Source organism: Penicillium digitatum, chromosome 2 (genome assembly GCF_016767815.1).
Source record: "Penicillium digitatum chromosome 2, complete sequence".
In the NCBI taxonomy this organism is placed as follows: Eukaryota; Fungi; Ascomycota; class Eurotiomycetes; order Eurotiales; family Aspergillaceae; genus Penicillium; species Penicillium digitatum.
This window is the reverse complement of record NC_089385.1, coordinates 1,134,873-1,160,879: the sequence shown is the minus strand read 5'-3', so window position 1 is coordinate 1,160,879 and position 26,007 is coordinate 1,134,873. Positions and strand designations below refer to the sequence as shown.

Below are 26,007 nucleotides of genomic sequence, written 5' to 3'. Positions count from 1 at the left end.
GGATACCCATTTCGGCGGGAGGAAGGGAATCTCAGTCGACCATGCTATCCAGTCGATCATCGGCCGGATACGAAGAGCTTGGGGGAAAGGCAAGATAGCAAGCATGCTACTACTTGATGTATCCGGAGCGTACGATAACGTTTCTCACGAAAGGTTACTCTACAACCTCCGCAAAAGGGGACTCGGTCAGCTCGCACCTTGGGTGAAAGCATTCCTTACATCCCGAAGTACTAGAATCCGTATACCAGAAGGGGTGTCAGAGAGTATCCCAACACCAACTGGTATCCCACAGGGGTCACCTCTCTCTCCAATCCTTTACCTAATCTACAATGCAGATCTGGTAGAGGGCTGTGAGGGTGTGAAGACAAGTGGATGGGTAGACGACGTTGCCTTCATTGTCATCGGGAAGGATGAGCATGAAACCATCTCAAAGCTGCAAAAGGCATGCCAATATGCCGACGCCTGGGCAGCTAGGCATGCCTCGGTGTTCGATCCTAAGAAGTATGCCCTTATCCACTTCGTTAACCCGGAATCTGGGGGGGAAGAGCACACACCACTAGTACTGCAGGGCACCACAGTACAGGCCACCACAACAGCGGAGCGGTACCTCGGGGTCTGGCTAGACCCAGGGTTAACTTTCCAGCACCACCGGCAGCAAATGCTTGCTAAGGCCGGCGTCAGTTTACAAGCACTAAGAGGACTGACTGGCTCCACATGGGGAGCATCTCTCTCCGCTATGCGTGCTATCTACCAAGCAGTGATGATCCCACAGATGCTCTTCGGAGCAGCTGCCTGGCACTCACCGCTGACCAGCACACTAAGAGAACGAAGCTACGTGAAACAATTTGCAAACATCCAGTCAAGGGCAGCCTGTTTAATGAGCGGTGCCTTCAAAACAACTGCTAGGGAGGCACTGGATATTGAACTGCATTTGCTACCTATGCAGCAGCAGCTTGACCGGCTAGTCCAGTTGGCTGCTATTCGTATACGTACAGGCCCGGCATACGCAGTGCCGAAAACAATGCTAGTGGAGAGAGGACACATGCAAAAGCAAAGGGGGGGGTATACACCGATGGAGGCCCAAACCTGGAAGAAGGGTGGCTGCCTCACTACACCCTTGGGGCCATTGGCGAGTACTTGGGAGAGCAGGAAGGCATACATCCAGGCACCATGGACCAAGCCACCAAGGGTATACATTGAGGAGAGAGAGCGAGCAATAAACACACACAAGCGAACCACCGAACAACTCTATGCACCAGCAAGGCTCTATACCGATGGGAGCGGGTATCAAGGCGGCATTGGGGCCGCAGTGTACCCGGCATACCCATACAGGCGGAATGAAGCCAGGCTGTGTAATATGGGGACCGACGACGACGCCACTGTGTACGCTGCCGAGCTACGTGCTATCGAGATGGCATTGGAAGTCATCAAAGAAAGGTTCAATGATGACAACGAATGGCGGGACTGTCTGGCTAAGAGTGGAGTGGTCATCTTTACAGATAACCAGGCGACGCTCAGAGCCATCCAAAACCCACGAATGCCATCTGGCCAGGTATATCTTGAAGGATGTCTCCGGCTGTTGGAATGGTGCAATGATAAAATCCAGGTGGAACTACGCTGGGTCCCCGCACATGAAGGCATTCCGGGGAATGAGGCTGCAGACATGTATGCAAAAGAAGCAGCTACCACCACCGAGACCAACATTCATGATACCAATGCCAATGCCAACACCAATGCCAACACCAATGACAACACCAATGTCAACACCAATGTCAACCACAACCGATCTATCCGGCTTGCCGCCGCAGCGAGCAAGAGTGTGAAGCGAGAATCGACGATCGCGTGGGAGAAGGCATGGACAAAGGGAGGATCAAAGAGGACAGCGAGGAGGACGAGGAGGATGATCGAGGTGCCAAGCAAGTCAAATTTGACTTATTGGAAGGGCCTGCGGAAAGCGACAACATCAGTTTTGATCCAACTCCGCACAGGTATCATCGGACTTGCTGAATATCTGTCCAAAATCAAGCGAAGCGACTCACCGCGCTGTCAATGTGACCTGGGAAACCAGAGTGTGAAGCATGTCTTGCTGGAGTGCCCGCTTCTGAAGGAACTGCGGTCGGAGATGGTGGAGGAATTGTTTATGGAGGGGGTGTCGACAACGCTTGGAGAACAAGCAATGTTGACAGAAGTGAAGGCAGCGCCGATCGTGGCGAAGTTCATGATCGCATCGGGACTCTTGGGACAGTTTCAGTCAGTGGACTCGGTCGCCATGGGTAAGGAGCAGGGGGAGGAGGATTCAAAACCGAAACCAACCCAAGACACTGCGAATGTTGGAGAAACAGGGAACACATCACAGTGGCCGGGCGCCAGGTCCGCCGAGGTCACCTCACACCAACGCACATGGAGAACAACGCACGCTGCCGATGAAGACGAAGAAGCATGGCGCCATGACCCGAACCTATTCGTGTTCGACCTGCCGGAGTGATGCAGCAAGTAGACCTGGCAGTCCTGGGGATACAGGGACTCGGTGACTCGGGGAGCTGGATGAAGAAGTGGAGGTAGAGAAGTGAAGAAGTGGAAGGTGCATTGCAGAGAAAGAAGGGGACACTCTGCGCCCGCGGGGACTACGGGAAACCATCTACACCGGGCAGATGGATTGACTTTCTTTACATTTCTTTTGTCTTGTTTGCATTACGCCGGCCGGTTTGTGGCCTTACTTTTCAGGTGGCAGGACCTCGAGAAATCGAGTCCTGCTCACAGGGTGGATCTGCATACTGGGAATGCACCACCATTTATCGTCGGGAGCGGGCTCTGGGACGCAACCCCCGCATAGCAGCATGTATGTAAAGCGAGCTAAATCGGGTCAATGAATTCATCATCATCATCATCATCATCATCATCATCGTGAAACTTAACTTTGCGATCCACGATACATCTGCCGACATAATCGCAATCCACCGCAGCGAGTTTTCTGAGTATTAATGGGTGGATGAAGAGAAATAAAGTCATCAAGTCTTTCAATGTTGTTCACTCTTATTAATCCTCTTCCCCGCATCAACCGGATCCTCGGTTGGCCACGGAGTGACGCTCAGTGCCGACGCCAACCGCCCTCCTCCTCAGATTATACACCCAACGATAACCTCGGGATCTCTCACCTTTCCGCCATTGTAACAAATTTAAGCACCAATGTTAACAACAAGAGAGAACAAGATGGCTTTCAAGCTTTTGACTCGAAGCGTCCTTTGCAGCCAGCCTGTAACCACAGCGCGAATCATTCCCACACGGAGGTGGAGTAGTTCCATCTCGCAGCCGCCGGGATCAGACAGGTGAGCGGATCGCTTCAAGGACAAAGTTCCTTTTTTTGGCATTTTTTTCACAAAATCTGACGAGATGTAAACGTATGTAGCATTCGATTCCCCGGGGCCGTGAACAGCACGTTTACCTCGGAGATGGCCTTCCTCAAAGCCTCAGATCTACCTGCCATCCCTACCTACCGTGTGATGGACGCCGACGGTCATCAGGTTAATAAGACGAGACTAGCACCCGATGTTACAAATGAGGAGGTGTTGGCATGGTATAAAAACATGCTGTCTAGTAAGCTACCCCTCGCTTGATGCGACATCAAGTACCTGATTTTAATCCTGCAGTAAGCGTTATGGACGTGGTGATGTTTGAGGCACAACGACAGGGTCGTCTGAGTTTCTACATGGTAATTCAAATTCATCAACAGTGAGAAGAACAGCGCAGCTCATCTGGCTACCTGTAGGTATCCGCCGGCGAGGAAGGCATCACAGTTGGATCCGCCGCAGCATTGACACCAGATGATGTAGTCTTTGCGCAGTACCGCGAAGCCGGCGTATTCCAACAACGGGGATTTACACTGAAAAGCTTCATGAGTCAACTCTTCGCCAATTGCAACGATACAGGCCGTGGTCGAAACATGCCAGTCCACTACGGACAGAACTATCCTCGCATTGTCAGTGCTACCCATCTCTTTGCAGCAAACATATGTTCCCTAACATCATACATCCAACAGCACACAATCTCATCCACCTTAGCCACACAAATCCCCCAAGCCGCTGGCGCAGCCTACGCGCTGAAACTCCAAGACCTCCAAACCCCAAACCGAGACCCACGCATTGTAGCCTGCTACTTCGGCGAAGGAGCCGCCAGCGAAGGCGACTTCCATGCTGCGCTAAACATCGCCGCAACAAGGTCCTGCCCGGTCGTCTTTATATGCCGAAATAACGGCTACGCAATCTCCACTCCAACCATAGAGCAGTACCGGGGCGATGGAATCGCCAGTCGCGGCGTAGGGTACGGTATCGACACGATCCGCGTAGACGGCAACGATGTCTTCGCCGTAAACGAAGCCATGAAAGAAGCGCGTCGACTGGCCTTAAGTGAGGGCGGACGACCCGTGCTAATCGAAGCCATGAGCTACCGTGTCTCACATCACAGTACCAGCGATGATAGCTTTGCGTACCGTGCTCGCGTCGAGGTTGAGGATTGGAAACGTCGTGATAACCCCATTATTCGGCTGCGGAAGTGGCTAGAGAATCAGGGAATTTGGAGTGAGGAGCAGGAGACGCAAACACGGGATGAGATTCGCAAGGCCGTACTGAAGGAGTTTGGCGAGGCGGAGCAGGAGAAGAAGCCGTCGCTTAGGGAGGCCTTTGCGGATATTTATGAGGAGATTACGGAGGAGCAGAGGGAGCAGATGGCGGAGCTTAAGCGCATTTTAGAAACCTATCCGGATGAGTATGATCTGCGGCCGTATAAGGATGGAATCAATGGCTTGGATTGAAAGGGTGTGTCTCTGCCAAAGATACATGCTCACCCTTGGGACGTTAGAGCTTTTTAATTTTTTTTTATAAAGATACAAGACCTACATGGATATAGATTCTGGAATTTCGTGAGAAAAAAAATGTTTTGTCATGATGCTTTTTTGGTTTCGGGAATCTCTAGCAGTTCAAAAATGTACAAAGTCAAAATAACAGCACTCAATCACATCTGCTCAAACCATGGGAATGAACAGGCACCTAAGCAAAGTATATGCTCAGCGTTAATGTCCACGGTGCCTTTTGCACCTCGCAATGCGGTCTCGCGCAACAGCAACAGCAACCTTGGGCACAGTGCTGAGACTCATGTAGTCACTATCCGAGGCCAGGTAGGTAGCACCAAGCCCCATGCCCTTCGCTGACCGAACAACGCCATCAATGCTAGCATCCTCAGGCGTCTCATTCAAAAGAACAGCACTCTGTTGATGGTGTCCGGGCGTCCAGAAATGCTCACCAGGAGCCAGAGCCACCCAATTGGCATAGGTGTTCTCATACTCGACAATGAAGTCCGCTGCTGCGAACCACTCATCGGCATCAGCCACGAGCTTAACCCCAGGGTTGAAGACGACAGTGTTCAAGCTACTGCTCTTGGAGTTCCTCGACAGGTTTTGGAAATAGGCGAGCTTGCTCCGATCTTCACCGTCCGGCGCCTGGTCGAAGAAGATGCCGGAGAGACTGATGTTCTTCTCTGAGTAGGTGGCCCATTTAGCGTAGGTAGCGATGTCCTGCTCGACCTCGATACTGGCTCGTGTGCCTTGATCTGTATGGGTATAGCCCAGAACTTTGGCGTTGGAATAGCTGTTCAGCTTCGCGATAGCCGTTATGAACGCTTCGTCTGGATATTCTGTATCACCGGGACCCGTAGATGGGTTGATGATGAGGTAGAATGGTGTGGTAGGGTGGGCTTGGATCGATTCGTAGATTGCACTCCATGCGTCTGTGCCGGGCCAGGCGTATAGTGGTACTAGCAGGCCGGTTGATGCGACGATTGAGGCTAGGGCCAGCACGGTGGCTATGATGGAAAGGAATCGAGACATTGTAGATGTTGGGTTGAAAATCAAGAACAAAAAGAACAAAAGCAGCGCCTAGGAGGGCCGTTTATATAGCAAAGAGCACATGGAAAGACACAGAAAAACACGTGAAAATGCATTCCTTTAATTAAGTTCTGCGACAAATCCACATTTTTTAGCGCCTAGTAAATCACCCCCACCCCCCCCCACCAACCGCCCTATTTTAATTTTAATTCCTACGCCCACTTTGTTGTATACGCTCCTTCGGCATTGTAATCTCTAGAAATAAGGGTAGATATAGTACGCGATTGTGATCCCAGAGGATGGAGAGCCTACCTATATACGCCTTTACAACAAAGTGAATTCTCTGAATTGACGACTTGGTTATGATCTTTTGGTCTACTGGAAAACCGCTCGGGGCTGTGGCAGGTGTATCTTACTATTCCATAGGCAACGTCCAGGAACCTATAGTGCTCTAGAAGCTAGAGTATCCACCTCGAAGCTCGCCGTCGAATATACCTATCACCGCAGCACCAATTATTAGGCGTATAAAGTTACTGGTGATAGAGCGGGAGTAAAAGAGCATCTAGAAGAGCGATGTAGCGAATTCATAATCTAAATTCTCATTAAGAAGGCTTCTAACTATATGATATCCTCAGCACTATCTTCAAGTATGCTCACGATTCACGCGCGTATGTACACCGCGTGTATCATACGGGAGCGGGTTAAAGAATGCAGGGTACACGTCGAGGATTAGCCTCACATTCCCCCGATTTTAGCCCTCTTGAGCTATATTAGTGGCTCTTCAAGATTACATGATTGCAAGCTCCACCCCGAAGTAGTAGAAATAGGTAGGAACTCAGTAGACTAGGGGTGTTTTCAGAGAGCTACATCTTATATTAAGGACACAGTTAATCAAAGGAGAGTGGGACAACTTCATCCGATCGTAACTAGGAGATTACGTACTACGCGGAAAGCAAACGTGTTGAATTTATTGGCTAATTCTCTATCGACTAATTTAATTTTTAATTTTTAAATTACTCCTACCTTCACCATGTTGATACTACAAAATATGTAGCTGAAAGTCGAGGTAAATTGATTGGGTGACGCTTCCATAGAGCCCACAAAACCTGAAGCTCAGCCCAGCCCAACCCACGAATGGACTAGGCTTTGGGCTGCTTTTTTTTTGGGGCACACGGTCCATCCGGGGGGGGGGGGGGGGGGCCCTATTCTTTCAGTGTAGACAGAGGAATCACATGATTTATGAAACTTGCAATTTGGTTCTAGTCTGGTTTTAAGCCTAAGAAAAAATCGAACGTTGGAACTTTTTAAACATTATAGAACAGATCCAGCTTTAAATTGATTAACTACAATTTAAATAGAAAGAAAGTTGTAAGTTTTAAGAGGTTACATGTATTATAGAAGTTGATTAGAGATTGTAGTTCTATCACATTGAGTAAATTAAAATCGGTTTATTACATTCGACCGATCACATTTTGATTAAAAATCGATACATTTATTGCCCTAGCTTGTGGAAATATTAAATTAATGGCGTTTGCTCCGCAGTGGAAGCTAAGATGCAGTAATTACAGTATCAAGAGCTGAGCGGGTGGATGAACGCCACGACTAGTGTTTGTATACAATCATCGGCTGTGGTGGAGAGGCCTACTGGGGCCCACAATAGACCGTGCGTAGGGCTTTTACGGCAACCTAGATCGGGTGCGGGTCAAAAATCGACCATCGTAGGACTTTTCCTCGTAGTTGATACATTTTAGGGTAGATGTAGATGCTAGAAAGCTCAAGGAAATATTGTCCTATGGGAAGAGAGGGATTGAATAGGGAGAGTCAAGGATCAGCCTTGATCCATCTGTTTTTTGAGATCGAGAGGGAAAAGAGACCTCACATAACACTAACCAGCCACGTGTTTCAAGAGCCACACACAAAACAGAAGGCACAGGGCTCATTCGCCCTGGAGATCCAAGTTGACATCGTGTAAAACCAAGAAGAAGCTAATGTCGGATCCCTTCGGAGGCAAAATTCATCATCGAATGTCTCGGCGTGATTGGAAGTCAAGACATCTAGCCCTGGTGGAGTAGGGGGTTGATCACTAGGCGCGTCTCCCTTTTTGACCTATAGAAATTAAAACGGTGAGCCTAGGAGATTAAAAACGCTCAGATCGACTTTTGGCTTACAATGTTGAAATGAAGTGACACCGGGTCGCTCGGTCTTCAATTTCCGGTTTCAGATCTACAGCCCGGCAGGCAGATTTGGCTGCAATAGATATCACCTCCAAGTAATTCTCCGAGGAAATTGAGGCTGGGCCTAGAAGGTGTCTGTGGGCGGGAAGTGTTGGAAATTAGACTACACAACCTACTTGGACATAGATCACGAGTATGGATATGAATTCGTTCAGGCTAGTCAGGCTAAGATAGCTAATGATACAGAATGGACTAAAACGCCGTGAGATACCATCGTACAGGGTATCATGCAAATACAGATATACACGCAAGCCTACTTAGATACACACGGCTGCGGAGGGGACAAACAGCCCCGGTTCACGAGAGGGGCAATGGCTGATCAAACCTCCGACCCAGCAGCAAAGTTCAATGCCTGCTGCTGTAGCTTCTTGTTGCGTCGAAGCAGAGCAGCGAACTTCTTGTCCAGCGAATCCATTTCTTTCCGGGTGAGCTCGAGATCCTTTTGAGAACGACCAGAGAGATCCTTCAGTTCCTCATTGGTCAAACCAGCAACGTCGTCGAGGGATGGGTTGGTACCAACCATGCCCGGATTACCCAGCATGTGCTGTGCGGTAACTGCGGCGAAAGAGCGCACGGCAGCAGGGGTGGTGTTGAGAAATTCAGCCGAGTTGGCGACGGCCCAGTCATGGTTGCGGTTGCTATCTGCTTCCATGGCCGAGAGGACATTAGGCGGGATCACTGATTCCGACGCCTCAAGAGACGAAGAAGGGGAGGTGGCACCCAGGCGAGTGGGCATATCGTCAACCCAGCAGAGGTTGAACTTTTCCGGGTTCGCGAAAAGTGCTTCCAGACCGCCACTGGGATTGCTCGCGTCGTCTCCAATCACGAAAGGATCGGAGGTACCGGTCATGTTCTTCTCCAGCTCGAGGTACCGCTCCTCCTCCTCTGGCTCGAGGTGGCGTAGGACACAGCCCCGGGGCGTGATGAGGCATCGAGTTTTCAGGAAATCATCGCCAATTCGAACGGGCTCGCCACGAAGCAGAGTTTTCCGGTCCTCCTCGGTCAACTCGTTAGGACACTGGAGATAATCGTAGTCCTCAGCAGTGCACTTCATGTCTGTGCGTTGGCTGAGGTTGCTAGGGTTGAAGAGGGAACTTTTGTTAAGGTCAAGTTCGCCGGATTTGTGCATCTCAGCGAGTAACTCATGTAGAGGCTTAGTTCTTTCCACGAAAAGATCCTTGATTGCCCGTCCAAGCGCCTCGGAATCCTTGACCAACTGTCCAACTGTATTGTTTGTACGCCATGGCTCTACGGGGGTTTCCTTATGAACAGGTGGCTCTTCGACAGGGGGAGGAGTAGGCTCTCTGACTGGCTTGGTCTCCTTGGCTTTCACTTTCTTTGTGGTAGTATCCACCTTGAGTTCGGCCTTGACTGGAAGAGCGCTCGCTGGTTTCACAGGGCTCGCTTTTTCGGGGCGACTGGGAGCGGGTGCATTGGCTGTGCTCACAGTGGTTGTGGGGGCCTTCTTGGTCTTGCGCTTTCGCCCCATGATGGGTGCTTGAACAGGCTCCTCATTCACAGCAGCAATTTCAACTTTCTTGGCCTCGGCCTCCTTCGCCTTCTGCTTCCGTTCCTTCTTGACCTGGCTCTTGGTCATGGAGCGAACGGGGGCGGAGCCGATACGAGAAGAAGCAGGAGGGGAATTTGCACGAGAAGCAGAAGTGGAAGGATAGTAATCAGCTTCCCATCCCACATCAGCAGGAGTGTCGGGGATGCTGGTTGAGGACATACTCTGTCTCCTAGAGCGGGACTTGGTACCTCCAACAACAGAAGCGGGCACAGAGGGTGCCGTGACAATCGGAGGAGTTTCTGGCTTTGGGGTCTCTACCACACGCAGAATTCGAGGCTGACGAGGGGCAGGGGAGTCAGAGAGGCGGGATGCGAAGGTTTGGGGTGTGTCAGGTCGCGACCCGATTGCGGAAACAGAGCCAGGAGGTGGTCCCTGCTCAGTCTTGGTTGATGAAACTAGTGGGGAACCAAAATCAAGTGCGCTGCCTTTCGTAGTGGCAGAACCTGACTGTGACTGGTTTTCAGCCTTTGCAGGGGAATTTTTGAAATCAGCTCCAATGTTGAACTCGCTCTTGCGCTGGGTACGGGCCTTGCTCGCGGATTTTTGCACGGGTGATCCAAAGGAGATTTGAGAGGCGTCCTTCACGCGGCTTGATGTCAGTGGTCCGCCCACTGTGAGCTCAGGGCTCAAAAGATGAGAGGGGCTGCCAATGAGGCTCTGCGATGGGCTGTTCAGTCGCGAAATACTGGGCGTCAAGCCCGGTGGAAGAATTGGAGCGGGAGACGAAGGTTTAGAGGAGGTGTGCTCCTGGAAGACGGAAGATGAGGGATGAGCGTGGGGTAAAGGCAGACCAGGTGGCAGAGTTGGAGTCCCAGAACGAGCGGCTGATTCACCGGGTAACTGAGACTTTAAAAACCCAAAGCTGTCAATGGGTCGCCGATCTTTGGATTGATCTCCAAGAGGTGGAAAGTCCTCATTTACTATAGCATTGTATTAGCGAAATTCCAAGAAAGCGAAGAGTGTGGCGATCGAAGTGGGTGGTCATATCATGGTGAAGTAAAGATCGGGTCGAAATCGCTTGAGACGATGGTGACGACTAAGCAGCAGCACGACTAAGCGAAAATACAAAAATGAGAACGAGATAATTACATGATGGGCATCTCCCGGACCAGAAACATTGCAGGACAGGGCGTCTATGTAAACGGCGGCTGTGAGGAAACTGATTTCGAATAAGACCCTTTTCGGCTTGCGGTATCAGGGTAGGGAGATCTTAACGTACATTAATCCATCATAAACACCTGTGGTCTTCAAGACACAGCAGATCGTATAATGGAAGTCCGGATGCAGAAACAGTAGAAAAGGGAATACACAGCCGCCGAATACAAAGGGAGCCCAGAACACACGTCGGTATGTCCATGAAATGCAAGGACACTTGAAAAGAGCCAGAGAAAACATGCAGGAAATAGATAGCAATTGAATGAGGCGGAGAGAAGCCATAGTACGCCAGGGGTACGTTCAGCGATCGCACAAGTCAGAGCTGCCATTCTGACCGCGAATAAAAACAGAAACAACAAATGCAAAGCCTCAATGTAGAGGTGAAAAGAAAAGGAATTGATATCATGTCATCAGGATAGATCTGGCCCGTCAAGGGAAGAAGGTATTCGCAAAAAAGCGAGCAGGAAAATGCAGGAAAGCAAATCGCGGGAACAGTAGGTTAAAGGAAGACAATAGGGATTCACCACCGACTGAGGCCACCACCATACACCATCGAGGGGTTGTACCCACCTTGACCCTGACTCCCGTACAACGCTTGCCCAGCAGTAGCATTCGCACCGACTTGATGCATTCTCGCCTGCAAAATGCTCGGGTCCGCAAGATCTACTACACCACCTCCACCGGAGGAAGTGTTAGCGTGTCTGTGCTTCTTCCCCTTCTTCTTCTGCTTCTGTGGGCCACCGGAATCAGGCATTACACCCGCCTGAGGCCCATAGAAGGAGCTGAGAAGGCCATTGACAGGAGTCATGGGGGGCGGGGTATTGTGCTGTTGAAGAAAAGGGAACATGAACTCACGCTTAGCTGCCTCTTGGCCCTGTAAACCACCAACGTTCGTACCAGTCCGTCCACGCAGTAGTTCGCGCATTAGCTCCGGTGTTGGATCTTGTTTTCCCCCATTACCACCAAGTCCAGAAGTGAAGCCGTGTCCCTGGGCGAACATACCACCACCGCTAATCGGGGGTGTACCGGCCGTCTTTAGTCCCGGGGGGGGACCCTGCACACCACTGGCGTAGAAACCGCTTGCTGCAAGACCGTGTTGAGGGCTTGGAGCAGAAAGAGGGTTGGGAGATGAAGACTGCATTTGACCCAACATGCGTGCGTTAGGCATATTCTTAGAACCGGCCTCATTGGTGAAGGAGAATCTGGAAGACTGTCGGCTCTGTGCTGCCTGCAGCGCATTGAACTGTGCCATCTGATTTTGCACAAGGCCTTGGCGGACTTGGGCGGCTTGGCCCAGAGCGGCAGAGCTGAGAGGGTCAGACAGACCAGCATGCTGATTACCAGCGGACTTAAGTAGCATCAACTGCTGTTGCTGCAAGGGAGTTAAGCTTCGTCCAGCGAGGTTCAAGCCTTGGAATTGATGGCTAGTCGCAGAGACAGGAGATCCAACAGTTGAGTTATCCGCAGTATCCTGCTGCGAAGGAGGCCGAATAGCGCCGTGAGACTCCCGCGTCTGGCGACTGCGCGGGGGATTTACTTCCTCTGGCTCACCACCTAGCTGAAGGCTCCCCGCTTCACGGCTATCCTCCTCAGCTGCAACAGATTGGAGAAGCTCATGCTCTCGGCTCAGACGCTCTTGTTCGACTTTCTCGCGCATTGCTCTGCGCTTAACCCCACCATATGGGTCAATGAAAGATGGGTAATCTTTGATTAACTTAACCTCTTCCGCAGTCAATTCTGCTGTGCTGAAGGAAAACTTGAAATCTGGAGAGTTTATATCCTTGATCAGACCGTCAAATGGTGATGGCAGCTTCGGAGGTTGTGTCACACGGCGAGGACGTGGTTGCGGGGCGGGAGATTGAGGATCGACTTGGGATGTTGAAGGTTGGGCTTCTTGGGAAATCGGAGATGGCTTCTCTGCGCGCTTCGGTTCTTCCGCTGGGGTTGCAACATTGACGCTTGCAGGCCGTGGACTGTTAATAGACGCTTGGCTACCAGTGAGACTAGTCCTTCTGGCTCGGTGAATGGCAACATCTTTGTTGGCCCAGCTGGCAGTTGACGGGAGAGCCGGGCCATCTGGTATGCCGGTGCGGCTGCTGATCGAGCCATCCTTGCTTGGTTGCCGGCGCATAGGATGGGTTATGGGCTGAGCGGACCTCACGTGAGAGGGAGTAGGTGGGAGATTTGGGCGTTGGGTGGAAATCGTGTTCATAGATGAGAGGTCCTGGCGGCTGTAGCTGTCGCTGTCCTCCCCAGTCTCGTGCAAGAAAGTGCAGTTCCGATTATTGCATTGCTCATTGCGAAGGAAGGACGAGCAATATTTGGTTGTTCCGTACTGCGCCCTGAGCACTCGATCACCATTTCCGGAACCGTCTACGGCGTTGATGCACATCGCAGCATCAACTTTGCGCGAGAAAGTCACATAAACACCAATTCCTTGATTGGGGTTGCCGCCGGGCTTAGCCTTGCTGACCACGATCTTCTCGATTTCGCCATATTGACCGAAATATTCCCGTCCTCGGAGCGTTTGAAGGAGTTGGTTTTCGTCTCGAATCGTAGGGTTGAGGCCAATAACGTAGACCAAGTTCTTTTGGACAACACGAACACCGGCCAAGTTCTTCCGACTGGAGGCCTCGATTTCACGCTTTTCGGCCTCCTTCTTTTTCGCAGCGGCCGCCTTGCGGTGTTTGAGTGCCAGATCTGCCTTGAACCTAGAGGTAAAACGTTAGTGGGGATGGGGCGAAGACATCACAGAGCATGGGTTGACTCACTCCTCAACGTCGGGAATCTTGTACTGAATGGTACTTTCATCGTATCCGCGCCGACAGTTAGGACATCGGCCTTCTTCATTCTGCGTTTTAATATTGTTGTAGCAGAATTGGCAAATCTAAATAAAGATCACATGTCAGGTCTGGCACAAGTAGACAAAGACTAGCGGTGTGTCCCCATCACAACAAAGCAAGTAGTGAAAGAGACACGTGGATGATTATGACCAAGACTTACCTGATATCCACAAGGACACGGTTTGAAATTCTTATCAGAGAGATCGAACTCTTCAATGCACAGGGGGCTGTGGGGTTATCAGTACACAAATCGCGCGGGTTAAATGAGCCTCAAGACGTACCAGAACTCGTCGTCATCGTCGATGACGGAATCAATCAATGAGATGCTGGACATGATCGCGGGGAATACGGTAACAACCGGAGAGAGACACGAAATCTCAAACGCCAACACCTGGTTAAATCGGACGAGAAATTGGTAAAATAAAAGAAATACGCCGCCCGGTTAAGTGTAGAAAGACTAACGGCGATTAAGTGTTTGAGGAGGAGCGAGAGAAAAAGAGAGGGTAAAAGAAAGGGCAGAGACGATTGATAGAAGAGGATGAACGGAGAGAGGAAGGAAGGAAATTGTGAAGCGCGGCTTCATTTTGCTGGCATTGCCTGATTTGGTTTAGCGTGTGTCCAACACGTGACCAAACGTGCTCGACCACTCTAAACCTTCACAATCCGACTTACATGCCTCTGTCCCCTCTTTCTGTTGCATCTGCCATTGCTCCCTCTACACAATGGCCTCCGCACGCTCTTTGATGCGCCTGGGCTCCGGCCGCTCTGTGGCATCTGCCACAAGGTCCATGGCCGCCCGCACCTTTTCCTCCTCCTCCCTTCAGTGTGCCCCCAAGGCCTCGACAGCACCGGGCCCGGAACCTGAGAACATGCGCCAGGCGCAGCGCCCGCGTATGTGCCCTGGACCAGCAGATAGATAGGACACAATTGAGCTAACCGAACTGTGTTTTGGCAGCCCAGGGAACCCTACGCGCTCCTGTGGTCAACCCTGCCGACAAGTACCAGCCCATGGCTGACAGCCTTCACGCCTATGGGCAGTATGTCATGTCTTGTCTGCCCAAATATATTCAGCAGTTCACTGTGTGGAAGGATGAGCTCACCGTCTACACTGCTCCCGCCGGTGTTGTTCCCGTGATGAGCTTCCTCAAGAACCACACTGCCGCCGAGTTCACCCTGGTCTCTGATATCACGGGTGTCGACTTCCCCACCCGCGACCAGCGCTTCGAGGTCGTCTACAACCTGCTCAGTGTTCGTCACAACTCCCGTATCCGTGTCAAGACCTACGCGGACGAGGCCACTCCCGTGCCCAGTGTGACCGGTCTTTTCGAGAGTGCTCTGTGGTACGAGCGTGAGGTGTACGACATGTTCGGTGTGTTCTTCTCCGGTCACCCTGATCTTCGCCGCATCATGACCGATTACGGTTTCGACGGCCACCCACTGCGCAAGGACTTCCCCTTGACCGGTTACACTGAGTTGCGCTACGACGAGGAGAAGAAGCGTATCGTTATTGAGCCCCTTGAGCTCACCCAGGCCTTCCGTAACTTTGAGGGCGGTTCTACTGCCTGGGAGCCCGTGGGTGCGGGTCAGAACCGCACTCCCGAGTCCGTAAGTCAAAATCTTTTCGTTGCTAAGAGACAACATCCTAACCTGTTAACCACAGTTCAAGCTTCCAACCCCCAAGCCGGAGGAGAAGGATGAAGAAAAGAAATAGAGAGGGTCTGTATGCGTATCATTTTCCTTGCCATGTTTGTATGTACATATCCGTCAGTGTTAATCGATGGTCTTTTTTTTGTCCAATCAATTTTTCCAGCAATGTAGCACATGTAGTATAAGACTTGCCCGAGTTTACTGATAAAATAAACCCGTGTGGCCGATACGATTTAAATTCCTTTTTAATATCCCAATTTGCAAATAAATCTTTACCCTGAACAAAATTACAAGCCGATAGATCTGCGATGGCCATTGCAAGCGTCTGTCTTGGCACCGGGATCCGCCCAAGAAAAAAAAAAATTAAGCTACGCCAACATCCGACGATCAACACGACCCTCGAGACTGCCCATGGTTTTTTTTGTCAACGAGCCAAATACTCTTTGACTAGTCCAAATAAATACCCTACATCTACATACATCCACCCAACCGAACGAAATGCCCAAACGCAAGCTCGAAGAAGTCAGCAGGCCCGCGCGGTCTAGCGATACCCGCAAAATGTCCATTCACGGCACACGGTTAACGCAAATGTTCGAAAATGGCGTATTGACTATTATGCGTGGTCTCAAGACATCGCGCGGCTTTGAGCGACAAAAGCTGAGTCGACGAGAGAAGACAGCGAAAGCACAGAAGGACGATAAGGCGTTGGCGCGACTAAAGGAAGAAATTGAGACTTTGAAGGTATGTGGATATTACTACTATGAGCACACAGAGGACTTTGCGGAGGTTCTTTGCTCAGAATATCGATTGCTAATGTGAGTTCTAACAGGGTCTCGACTACCATGCAACATCCGAGCGATACCTGTTTAAGCAACTTATCAGAACGAAGCGCATTGCAGAGACGCGGACATTTGGAGAGTTCCAGGCCGTCAAGAAAGTCTCCCAGGACGGACCGAAGAGTACAGCCGAAGCCAATATCCTAGCGCGACTATTCAAATCCACTCCCGTGCAGAAGGAAATCCCCGGTATTATGGCCGGCATTCGGAAACTACTTCGAGTTGACGAGGCGCCGACTAGCAAGGCGAATAAAGAGGATGTCAAGAAGGAAACGCCAGTAAAGAAACAACGAAAGGAAAACAGTGGATCGGAGTCTGAATCGGAGACAGCGACAACAAAACCCCGGCGCGGCGAGCAGGTCTCGCGCTCCGCGAACGACGTGGACGTCTCCGACTCTGACGAGTCCGGAGACGAAGACCTCTCACAATTCAACTCGCGACTTGGACCGGGTTCAGACTCCGAAGCTGACTCGGAATCTGGCGACGAGGAAGACCTCGCCGCAGACGATATCTCCGATTCTATCTCCCGTTCACCATCACCCTCCTTCTCTGCAGACTCCCCACCATCCAAGAAAGTAAAGGGGAGCAAGGGCTCTACTGAACCATTGAAAAGCACGACGTTCTTGCCGTCTCTAATGAACGGTGGTTATTGGTCTGGCTCGGAAGAAGCTACTGATGAGGAAGATTACGGTAAGAAGCCTGTTCGTAAAAACCGTATGGGTCAGCAGGCACGTCGGGCTTTGTGGGAGAAGAAGTATGGAGCTACTGCAAACCATGTCAAGCAGGAGCAGTTGGCTGCGAAGTACGGTGGTAGAGATAATGGATGGGACACGAAGCGTGGTGCAACTGACGGTACACGGGGTGGCAGGGGAGGAAGAGGGGGCCGGCGTGGTGGTTTCGGCATTGGGCCTGCACGGCCTCAGAGAGATGATCCTGCTGGTCTTCATTCTGGACAGCGTTCTGGTGGTAAGCCCAAAGGTGGTCCGCCTAAGGATGAGGGCCCCTTGCATCCCTCTTGGGAGGCAAAGCGGAAGGCCAAGGAACAGACCACGGCTGCTTTCTCTGGAAAAAAGGTTACGTTCGATTAGGGTTATGGGCACTATGTATATTTATCAAGGAACATTTGAGGCATCATCACACGCAAATGAACAGATGTTAAGATTTCCTTGTGTGCCTACAAGTTATAAGTCACTTGATTCAGACTAATTAAAATATTATTGCATTGTGAATTGTGAATTGATGCGCTGAAATAGGCTGTGTACAATTTCCGAAAATTCCACCACCCAGGTGCAATAGATGACAGTGAACACAAACAGTCGCAAGATGGTATACCAAGAGAACGAATGCCAATGTCATTAAACCCAACTGAAACAAGTTGTATAGATGAGTTGCTGCTTAGTATTAAAGCACGATGGGAGAAAAAAGGTTCATGAATCTCTCATGAAGTTCAGCCAGTGAGGGGGGTCTGGCCTGCTACCTGGCGCCTTCATTTCACCACCAGCCAACCCATTCGACTGACCCTGTGAATCTGGCTCGAAGCAAGGAATAGCAGTAAACTCGCCCAACTCTTGTGGGAAGTTGGAAACAAAATGATCGAAGCCGAAGTGTGGCATATGTGAAAGGGACTGCTGAGAAATGGAGAAAGTGTCGGGGAGTGGAACTTCTTCGCCTTCTGGGATGCTTTGATCGGGTGCAGCGGGTGTTGGAACAGAACCACCTACGCCAACCATGGCCGTAGAAGATGGTGTCATGGACACGCCATGAAGAAGAGTAGATGGGCCTGCCATCGTAGAGGCTTGAGAGGGCACGCTTGGTGGGACATTTTGGTCACTTGACGCATGAGCTTCCTGCTGTTGCCATGCGAGCATCGACGGCGAGACAGGTCCCGCTTTCCAGAGCATCTCCCAGTTTTTGAATCGGTCATAGGCGGATTCGACGGTACCTCCACTGCTCATGTCCGGTTGGGTCTCGCTCCATGCTTCGAGACGGCGAATAGCACGTTCGAGCGCCTCTATAACACTAACAGCTGAACGGGCTGAGCCAACACCCATAGACATGATCTTGATAAGGGAAATTCCCTGTTTGAGGGCGGCACCAAGTCTTTCAGTTCGTTTGGTCAGGCCCTGGGCTAAAATGACTAGCAAAGCTGCGCGACATGAGCTAAATTCGGTAAATGAGGCTCGCGCGAGACCGGTCTCGTCACGGAGCAAGCGGCACAGATCGATGATTTCTAGAGCGGCTTCCACGCAATCTGTAACAAGAGTTGCGCGATTCTTCGAGAGACCGGAAAGACCAGAAGAGCCCTTGTATGGTAGGCCTTGAGAGGGGATCTGGTAGATGCCTTTAATGTTGCTGAAAAGGAAAGGGCGCCCAATGAAGATTCGAGTCAGACAGTAGTCTAGCTTGAGATGAACATTAGACCTGAAAAGCGGGCCTGCAGGGTTCAGATCACGACAGGTTATCTCTTCTGGTAGTGTCGACCACCAATCGACAAGATGTTTTCGGTGACTCAATAATCGTTCAAGACAGTCCTGCTGTTGCTCTTTGCGGTATTTTCGCAATGAGGTAATGTCATTGGAAACTTCCCCAAGCTTCAAAGTCAATGTAATGAGTGCTACCATATTTGGGTGGTTGGAGATTTGATTGACGGGCATCAACCCGGGGAAATCAACAGGTAGGGGACCATCAACGTCGGGGTCCGACAACGATGATGGTCGACCGTGAAGAATGCTGATGCGCTTTTCGATGGTAAAAGCCGTCCAGAAAACCCGATTCCGCACTTCGATCATGCGCGGAGATAGGCCTTCGCCGTGATACCTCCGATGCATTCCATTTTGAATAGCCAATTTCAATGCCAGGCCAAAGTATGTGTAGCACAACCCTGAAGTATCCAACGGAAGCAAGTACGTCCCAATAAGCAGACAGGCCTGCACACTTCGAACGGAAGCGGTGGCGATAATATCTGGTAAAAGCCTCGAGGCGAATTGGTAGAATGTGAGTCCGACTTCATCCTCTGAAAAGTGATGATCCTGATTAGCTGTAGAACCCGAGGGCAAACAATTTACGGGTGTGGATGACTCCATATGTGCGAATTGAGTGCCCACGGCCAGAACCATAAGAATACAGCACACGGCGCCTGCATCGTCAAATGACAAACTTTCATGGTCAGTGTAGCAGACGCCCAATTTCTCAATTAACCAGTCTTCCTCAATATAGAAATTGTTGGTTTGTGCGTATTTGAAGAAGATCTGGACAAGAAAATCGGCGACATAGCGGGGCGGTAGACATGTAATTGAGGCAGACACCTGAGGCGACGCTGACTGGAGTTGTGTACTTCGCCATCTTTCTTCAAAAGGCTCAACTTCAGAAGTTGCCTACGGGGTCTGTTTTAGCATGAGTGACTTCGCTCACTGACAATTCACGGAAACCTACATCGGGGGCTGCGGTCTTCATCCACTCATCGATCTTCTTTCGGATCTTCATTGTGAAATTTAAGTATGAAAATTCCCCGGAATATTCTGGGAAATGGTGTCAAACAAAAAAAAATCCTATCAGCACTCCAGGGATCAACATACGGGTTGTGTTATCAGGCATGGCCTTGATTGTAAAATCCTCCTCATCAATGGCAAGGTCCTCCAGCTCATTGGGGTCTTCCCGGGTAGAGATCGCATCGGAATCGGAATCGCGGTGTTTTCTTTTCAAATCTTCTGCAGCCTGGCGCAGAGACTGCATGTCGAAAGTGATATTGGGTACATAATGCGATAGGAGCCGTTCCATCAGGCGCACCCGTTCGGCCTCGGCGATGTCATTTCGACTCAGGGCGGCTGCTCGGCCCAAAAGCCTGATATCATGAGTTGCGCCGTTAGCGATCTAGATATTGATAGGATGTGATTAGTGAACCTACGATACAGACGTTGACCGGGTCTTTTCATTGGGGTCAATGTGAGTAAAATTGCACTGGCGGCGATATCGCAGACATCTTCGGCACGGCACACCTCCTTCGCATTTCTCTTTCACCCGGCGACAGCCATCGCACCTGTGGAAAACGGATTATGTTAGAAATTCCGGTTTAATTGATATGCTCGGAGGATAGCATACGCTCGGACAGCTCGCTTGCGGTTTTCCTCGGCCACGCGAGGACGTTTTTGCGGTGCGGGCGTCGGAGTCGAGTCGTTCATTACCGTGACAGCGGATCAGGGCATTGTCTGGAGAAAGGGGAACAATGAAGAGGTTGAGCAGAAAAGGAAATGTTCAAGATGTCCGGAATGTCCCAGGTTAAGAAAATGGCCATGTGAGGAGAAAAAGGGAAGGCTAATCGATAAAGATCCCCGCATCTCGGACTCATTTTACTCCGCTCATCGGTGGCTTTGGTCGACATTTAGCCCTCTTGGGGATTTTCATGTCCTTCCCTCTTTTCTGACTTGTTTTTACCCTGACTTGTTCTACATTTATTGTTGACATCTTACCACCGGCTTTAAGAATTGCCAGCAGACCAACCTGCTCTCATCTCTCTGCTTGCTGAACCCCATCTTGTGGACATGTATGTCCCTGAATGTCAGCTATATTCCTTCAGATTAATTTGCGTCTTTACTTCACACTCTCTAGCGTTGCTCGGGCAGCTTGTTTAGCCGGCTGCTTCAACTTTCCTCTTTTGTCTCTATTCTCGTCTCTACCTACCTTTTCTCAATAAGCACATTACTGGGGGATGTGCATCAATTTTGTCGATCTCATGACCCGTCCTCTTTTCGTAGCGAGATGTCAATTTGCTTCTCTTTCACTTCATCTTTTATTTTTTTGTCTTCTCCAGTACCCACTATGATAGGCATCATTGGCTGCTTGCTCTCTCCTTGAGTCTACTTTAATTTTCCTCTTCCTTCATTCTCTGCTTTTTTAAACCCTACCCCTTCAACTTCATTCATTCTTCCATCATCTATCATCGAACTATCGACTCATCAAAACTCAAGGTTTCTTCACAAGCCACCCTCCCGGCTGAGGTGCTACTTAGTATCATGGGTCAGTTACTAACACAGGAAAATCGGCTGAGCCTTGCCAGGTGCAATGCACACATGTATACAGAACTTCAACTTGAGGCAGCCATCCACATGGAACTCGACCCTTGCTGCGGCTCTCAGCGAGTGGCAAAACCTACTGACTTCCTGACCTGCAATACCTACATGGCCAGGAGAGCCAAAAACCTGAAAACAGGCAGAATTTGGGACATTTGATTGACATCGAACGACCCGGGCAACAGCTGACAACTTCGATGAAATCTTGAAGCAATCAATCGAGAAGTTTGGTGGAGCCTCAACCCAGAGACTACAACGATGGTTGGGGGATCTCCGAATTACTGAAAAACACGGCGATTGGCAAGCGCTCGTTATCTGCCTTTTGTCGAAAACCATATACCTCGAAGATTGGAACCTTCCGCAAATTACGTGTACTGAAGCATTTTGCCGCTTCCGCTGCACGCATCTCTGGAACTTGACAGTATGGAGTAATCCGAATTGAGCCACAGCACACCCGACCGTGTCTCAGGGTGTCACCTCACGCCGCTTGCTAGACACACCTCCTGCCATATCTGGAGCGGCTGCTTGTGACAAAATGCAGAGTCGAAGCCCCCTATGGCAACATGATAAATCAGTTAGTAAACTTGATGCTTTTGAAGCATATTATTCTCCACCTCAGCAATATCGAAATATACAGTGCTTTCAATCAACACTTGTTCAATACTCGTGGAGAGTAAGAGAGATCTCGAAACAATTCTGCTGGTGTTGAGTTTCTTGGTCCTACGATTCATGAGGACAGCTAACGGCTTTCCGGTGCCTGCCAGGAAACGGGCGTTCTATTGAGCGTGATGAATGATTACATGGAGGATGAGTAATTATGCTATGAATTCGAAACGCTTAAGCAATGAAACCGAGAAAAGTGATGCTAGAGTAGCTTGGTGGCTTGGTATTTCAAAACCATCCAAAAGGGGTTAGAAGTAAGTGAAATGGTTATGTTGATGATTTCAAAAAATTAATCTGATCAATGACAGGATCTCTCGTACTAAGATACAAAAGCATTTAGAACCCATCAACATGAGTCCCAAGCCCCATCTCAACCCCAACATCCAGCACCTTCTTCCCAATAGCAAGATCCATGAGTCCCATACCAACACATTTATAAACAACATTGCAACCAGCAGGGACATCCACCGCTCCCTCCACGATGCCCTCCGCCTCCAAAAGATCCCCCATCTCAATCAATCGCTCCTCCCCCAAACCGGCAGTAATCAACTCCCCAGCCTCCTCAAGACAAGCCGTCTTCGAATCAACATAAACCTTCCCACCCCCGGAAAGCAGCGTCTCAGTATCAATCTCATGCATATTCGGCTTGTACGACCCAATTAGCGAGATAAACCTCTGCTTAGGGTTTGTCTGCAGCGCCGCATACCCAAAATTCGGCTCCGTAGCAGGCGTACAACTAAAGATGACATCTGCAGCGGCAAGCTCCTCCCCAAGGCGTTGCTCATAATCATCAACACCCTCCTTAGCAAGTGTCGTAAAGACAACACCGGGGTACATTCCCCGCAACTCAGAAATAACATCCCTCTCCATCTCTGCCAGTCTCTTCGCACCGCGGTTCACAAAGGTAACCCGTCGCACCTGTTCCGGGTACAGTAGAAGTGCAAGACGCGAATGCCACTCCGCTTGTCGACCGCTGCCGAGAACAAGCACGTTATCCTTGCGGAGGGTCGTGCAGCGCACGAAGAGGGTCATTGTTGCTAGCGCGGTGCGGAAGGCTGTTACTTCTGCTGCGGCGAGGAGGCCTTGCAGATGGCCTTCTGGGTTGAAGATGTTGATAACGCCTTGGATTCCAGATGGACTGGCTGTGACCACTTTAATGCCGGTGGATGCGGTGTCCGATACCGGCATGAAGATGCAGGTGTTGCCCTCGCTAGTGGTAAAGACTGTCCGGAGGGGTTGGTGGATTTTTTTAGTAGAGGATAGGGTTGTGGGCTTTGATTCTTTGGTTATGCTGATTAGGGCGCTACTCAGTGCTGTGATGAAGCTGTAGCATTGATCTTGAGTTAGACTGCGGAAGATTTTGGAGACGTTTGGTTCGGAGAGGATGTGCATCTTGGTTGAGGATTTGATTTTGTTTCCGCAATGCGTGAGGACTTGTTTGCTCTGGTTTCTTTACTGTAAAGGAAGTCAATAAGAAAGCTTTCGAGGTGATGAATAGAATATATGGGGAAGGCTATCGGATGAGCCCTCCGATGCGTACTGACCTCGGGAGGGGGCAGGTCAACTTGGTGGGGACTACATTCTAAAATGATTCGACCTCAATCATACCAGATGGTATCAGATTATCTCTCTGGTTTGATTTCTCAGTCGGATTACTATCTTGACTAAAAATTAATCACGGATTTAGTCAGTTCATTTTTAAAAAATTAAATTCATTGATCATCATCAGAATGGACTTCCAAGGCTTTCAGAAAGCAGCAATAACGCCATGAAGGATGCACCGAGCTGTACGCAAATTAAAATGTAACACCAAGAAAAGTAAAGAAAAACAGCCCGTGGGCTGCCAAGTAAAGACAAAAACGATCTAGGTCGCCCCCGAAAAGGAAAATCCGCAAAGGCCAGGACATCACTTGCTGCTGCTGAAAGCGTTGCCAATGCGACGCTTCAACTCAACGATCATTGCGATCTGAGAATCCTTAGTACGGCCAACGGCCTCGGTGTTCTCCACGGCGCGACGAAGCAAGAAGCCCATGCATTCCTGAACCGAGCCCCAGGTCAACAGTTTGAAGACGTTGGGGGCATCCATGGGGGTAGCTCCGACACTGTTCTCGGCACTCTCGAATCCCTGGAGCAGTTCACAGCTAACCTCGTCAGCCATACCCTGAAGCTGAGCATAGCTGAGATCAACACCGTAGTCCTCGCCGCGGGTAGCTTGTTCCATGCGCAGAGCATGAGCCTTGCGAACAGACTCGCGGTTGTGAGTAGCAATGATGACATTCACGGGTGGGAGTTCGGTAGGGGTGTCCTTAGAGGGAGCCTTAAGCATGGAATTGTACTTGCGAGTGAGGAGAGACTCGACGACTTGATCATAGCACTCGTCAGTCTCCTCCTTCTCGGCCCAGACGAGGTGGCGGGGCTCAGTCTTCATGTAGGCGCCACGGACGAGCTTGACACCAAGGGTGTATCCCTCCGCGCGAGCAATCTCGAGGTGGCGGGCCAGAGTGGCAGGGGTAGAGCGCAGGTAGGCTTGGTACGTTCCATAGAAGATGGCACGGCCGGGGGTCTGAGAGTTGCAGTACTTCTGATACTTCATGATCCAGGCCTCGATACCAGGCTGCACGGCCTGTTCTTCAGCGTCGACCAGCAGGCGGACGCCACGGGAGATGGCGAGATCGCAGACCTTGAGGATTGAGTTGTCCATGTTCTCTGTAGGCATAGTCTGCGACTGCAACAGGCGGAGGGCATCGGTGCCCATTCCAGTGAATTTCAAAGCGACGAAGTCGCCAGGTTGAGCCATGTCAACTGTCTGAAGTGTGCCTTCCATCCAAATCTTAATCTCCGCTAGAGCAGCCTTGACATCGTACACGTTATCCGAGTTCTCGTCGACGAGGACCTCTCGGGCATATCCAAGGAGTACACCTCGGCATCCGAGCGCTTTAATTTGGTTGATCGAATTTTGCACTTCGAGCTTGTTCTCGCCCGCGTTAAATTGTTTGTAGATGGTGTGCTTGACAAGCATGTTCAGCAGTGGGTTCTTGGACACATCCCAGAACGCATTGCGAGGATGAGCCAACAAAGACAAAGTGTAGATGCATGGCTTGAGAAGTAAAGGTGATGAGGAAACGGACAGAACCAACAACGAGCGTAGAACTGAAGACAAGGGCAGCTTAGCCAGAGGTGCTGTCAGTGCCTTGCGTGGTAGCGGAGGCGGGGCTTTTGTAGTTGATTGCCATGTGTTGGAGGCTGACACTGAGGCGACTGAAGATCTCGAGTTGCTGGTGCCGCTCACCAGTCGGGTAGTCTGGGCGGCGGCCTTGAGGGGCACACGCACGGAAGGTGCAGCCTTCATGGCTGGCAGTCAAAAGATGTAGAACTGTGAGATTGTTACTTCAGACTGGAAGACAAGAAAAGTCGATTTCAAGTCAAAGGTGAAAGACTAGAGATAAATGGTCGGAGAAGCAGAAGAGCCACGGTTGGAGGCGACCTTTTAGATATGGCGATAATGTCGGTGGAACTCATTGGGTAAGAGGTATAGAGCCGGTGGCAACCGCCAGGCACCGGTACGGTCAGCAGGCCCATCTTGACGGGCCGGGAGGGCCTGGCAGGTTTTGTGAACTGCGGTCCAAGGATTGACTATGCTATGATTCGTTTTTTTTTTTTTTTCTTTGACCTATGCCGACGGTTAAGAGATAAATTGATCACGCTAAGAAATATCAAGGTATGCTAGGGGCGATCAGTCCGAGCGAGAGTGACGATTCGATATTCGCCTCTTTGCCCGTACAGTCTGTAACAAGTTCGCAAACAAATTCAACCCTGTCGAAAGATCACGGGCCGGTTTGATATTGCCCATGACCCACTGATAAGTGATAAGCCACTCTGACCGGGCCGGTCCTGTATGCGTGACTTCCAGCTCCCTTTGGTTTTAGATCCAACATGGGATTGGAAATGCTTCAGTGTTCGGTGGGTATCCTCCAGCCTTTTTACGACTTACTTTCCTTAGGAGCCACACCTAGGCAGGTCCGCCTAGTTTACCCCGGATTCTCCCCATACATACCACGTGATTCTAGTGGCAAACGGGAGGCAAATGCTTAAAGTCAAAGTGGTCTACGCACCAATCG

The 26,007-nt window shown here is 50.4% G+C and overlaps 9 protein-coding genes across 9 annotated transcripts; 4 read left to right on the top strand and 5 right to left on the bottom strand.

The window, feature by feature from the left end:
- Positions 1 to 658: 658 nt before the first annotated feature.
- On the top strand, positions 659 to 2,485 carry Pdw03_6481 (Reverse transcriptase, putative; the record flags this gene model as incomplete). Its single annotated transcript, XM_066101361.1, has 1 exon — positions 659 to 2,485. One exon carries the CDS (start codon positions 659 to 661, stop codon positions 2,483 to 2,485), a length of 1,827 nt encoding a protein of 608 aa, XP_065956444.1.
- Positions 2,486 to 3,210: 725 nt separating this feature from the next.
- Positions 3,211 to 4,807, top strand: Pdw03_6480 (2-oxoisovalerate dehydrogenase complex alpha subunit, putative; the record flags this gene model as incomplete). Its single annotated transcript, XM_066101360.1, has 5 exons — positions 3,211 to 3,326; positions 3,407 to 3,594; positions 3,648 to 3,709; positions 3,767 to 3,976; positions 4,037 to 4,807. The coding sequence occupies 5 exons, from the start codon at positions 3,211 to 3,213 to the stop codon at positions 4,805 to 4,807; spliced, it is 1,347 nt and encodes a 448-aa protein (XP_065956443.1).
- Positions 4,808 to 5,065: 258 nt separating this feature from the next.
- Pdw03_6479 (Cell surface spherulin 4-like protein, putative) lies at positions 5,066 to 5,878 on the bottom strand (the record flags this gene model as incomplete). The annotated part of the gene is made up of 1 exon (XM_014679958.1): positions 5,066 to 5,878. The coding sequence occupies one exon, from the start codon at positions 5,876 to 5,878 to the stop codon at positions 5,066 to 5,068; it is 813 nt and encodes a 270-aa protein (XP_014535444.1).
- Positions 5,879 to 8,428: 2,550 nt separating this feature from the next.
- Positions 8,429 to 14,011, bottom strand: Pdw03_6478 (Putative CCR4-NOT core complex subunit Not4; the record flags this gene model as incomplete). The annotated part of the gene is made up of 7 exons (XM_066101359.1): positions 8,429 to 10,599; positions 11,405 to 11,500; positions 11,690 to 11,776; positions 11,837 to 13,545; positions 13,606 to 13,721; positions 13,838 to 13,904; positions 13,959 to 14,011. The coding sequence occupies 7 exons, from the start codon at positions 14,009 to 14,011 to the stop codon at positions 8,429 to 8,431; spliced, it is 4,299 nt and encodes a 1,432-aa protein (XP_065956442.1).
- A 388-nt stretch (positions 14,012 to 14,399) lies between these two features.
- On the top strand, positions 14,400 to 15,388 carry Pdw03_6477 (NADH dehydrogenase, subunit C; the record flags this gene model as incomplete). Its single annotated transcript, XM_014679960.1, has 3 exons — positions 14,400 to 14,568; positions 14,633 to 15,282; positions 15,338 to 15,388. 3 exons carry the CDS (start codon positions 14,400 to 14,402, stop codon positions 15,386 to 15,388), a joined length of 870 nt encoding a protein of 289 aa, XP_014535446.1.
- Positions 15,389 to 15,822: 434 nt separating this feature from the next.
- Positions 15,823 to 17,248, top strand: Pdw03_6476 (Cellular morphogenesis protein (Bud22), putative; the record flags this gene model as incomplete). Its single annotated transcript, XM_014679961.1, has 2 exons — positions 15,823 to 16,065; positions 16,154 to 17,248. The coding sequence occupies 2 exons, from the start codon at positions 15,823 to 15,825 to the stop codon at positions 17,246 to 17,248; spliced, it is 1,338 nt and encodes a 445-aa protein (XP_014535447.1).
- Positions 17,249 to 17,587: 339 nt separating this feature from the next.
- On the bottom strand, positions 17,588 to 20,338 carry Pdw03_6475 (C6 transcription factor (PrnA), putative; the record flags this gene model as incomplete). The annotated part of the gene is made up of 5 exons (XM_014679962.2): positions 17,588 to 19,534; positions 19,593 to 19,678; positions 19,736 to 20,001; positions 20,065 to 20,196; positions 20,259 to 20,338. 5 exons carry the CDS (start codon positions 20,336 to 20,338, stop codon positions 17,588 to 17,590), a joined length of 2,511 nt encoding a protein of 836 aa, XP_014535448.2.
- Positions 20,339 to 22,225: 1,887 nt separating this feature from the next.
- Pdw03_6474 (Proline utilization protein PrnX, putative) lies at positions 22,226 to 23,281 on the bottom strand (the record flags this gene model as incomplete). The annotated part of the gene is made up of 1 exon (XM_014679964.1): positions 22,226 to 23,281. The coding sequence occupies one exon, from the start codon at positions 23,279 to 23,281 to the stop codon at positions 22,226 to 22,228; it is 1,056 nt and encodes a 351-aa protein (XP_014535450.1).
- A 514-nt stretch (positions 23,282 to 23,795) lies between these two features.
- Pdw03_6473 (Proline oxidase PrnD) lies at positions 23,796 to 25,238 on the bottom strand (the record flags this gene model as incomplete). Its single annotated transcript, XM_014679965.1, has 1 exon — positions 23,796 to 25,238. One exon carries the CDS (start codon positions 25,236 to 25,238, stop codon positions 23,796 to 23,798), a length of 1,443 nt encoding a protein of 480 aa, XP_014535451.1.
- Between the last annotated feature and the right edge of the window lie 769 nt (positions 25,239 to 26,007).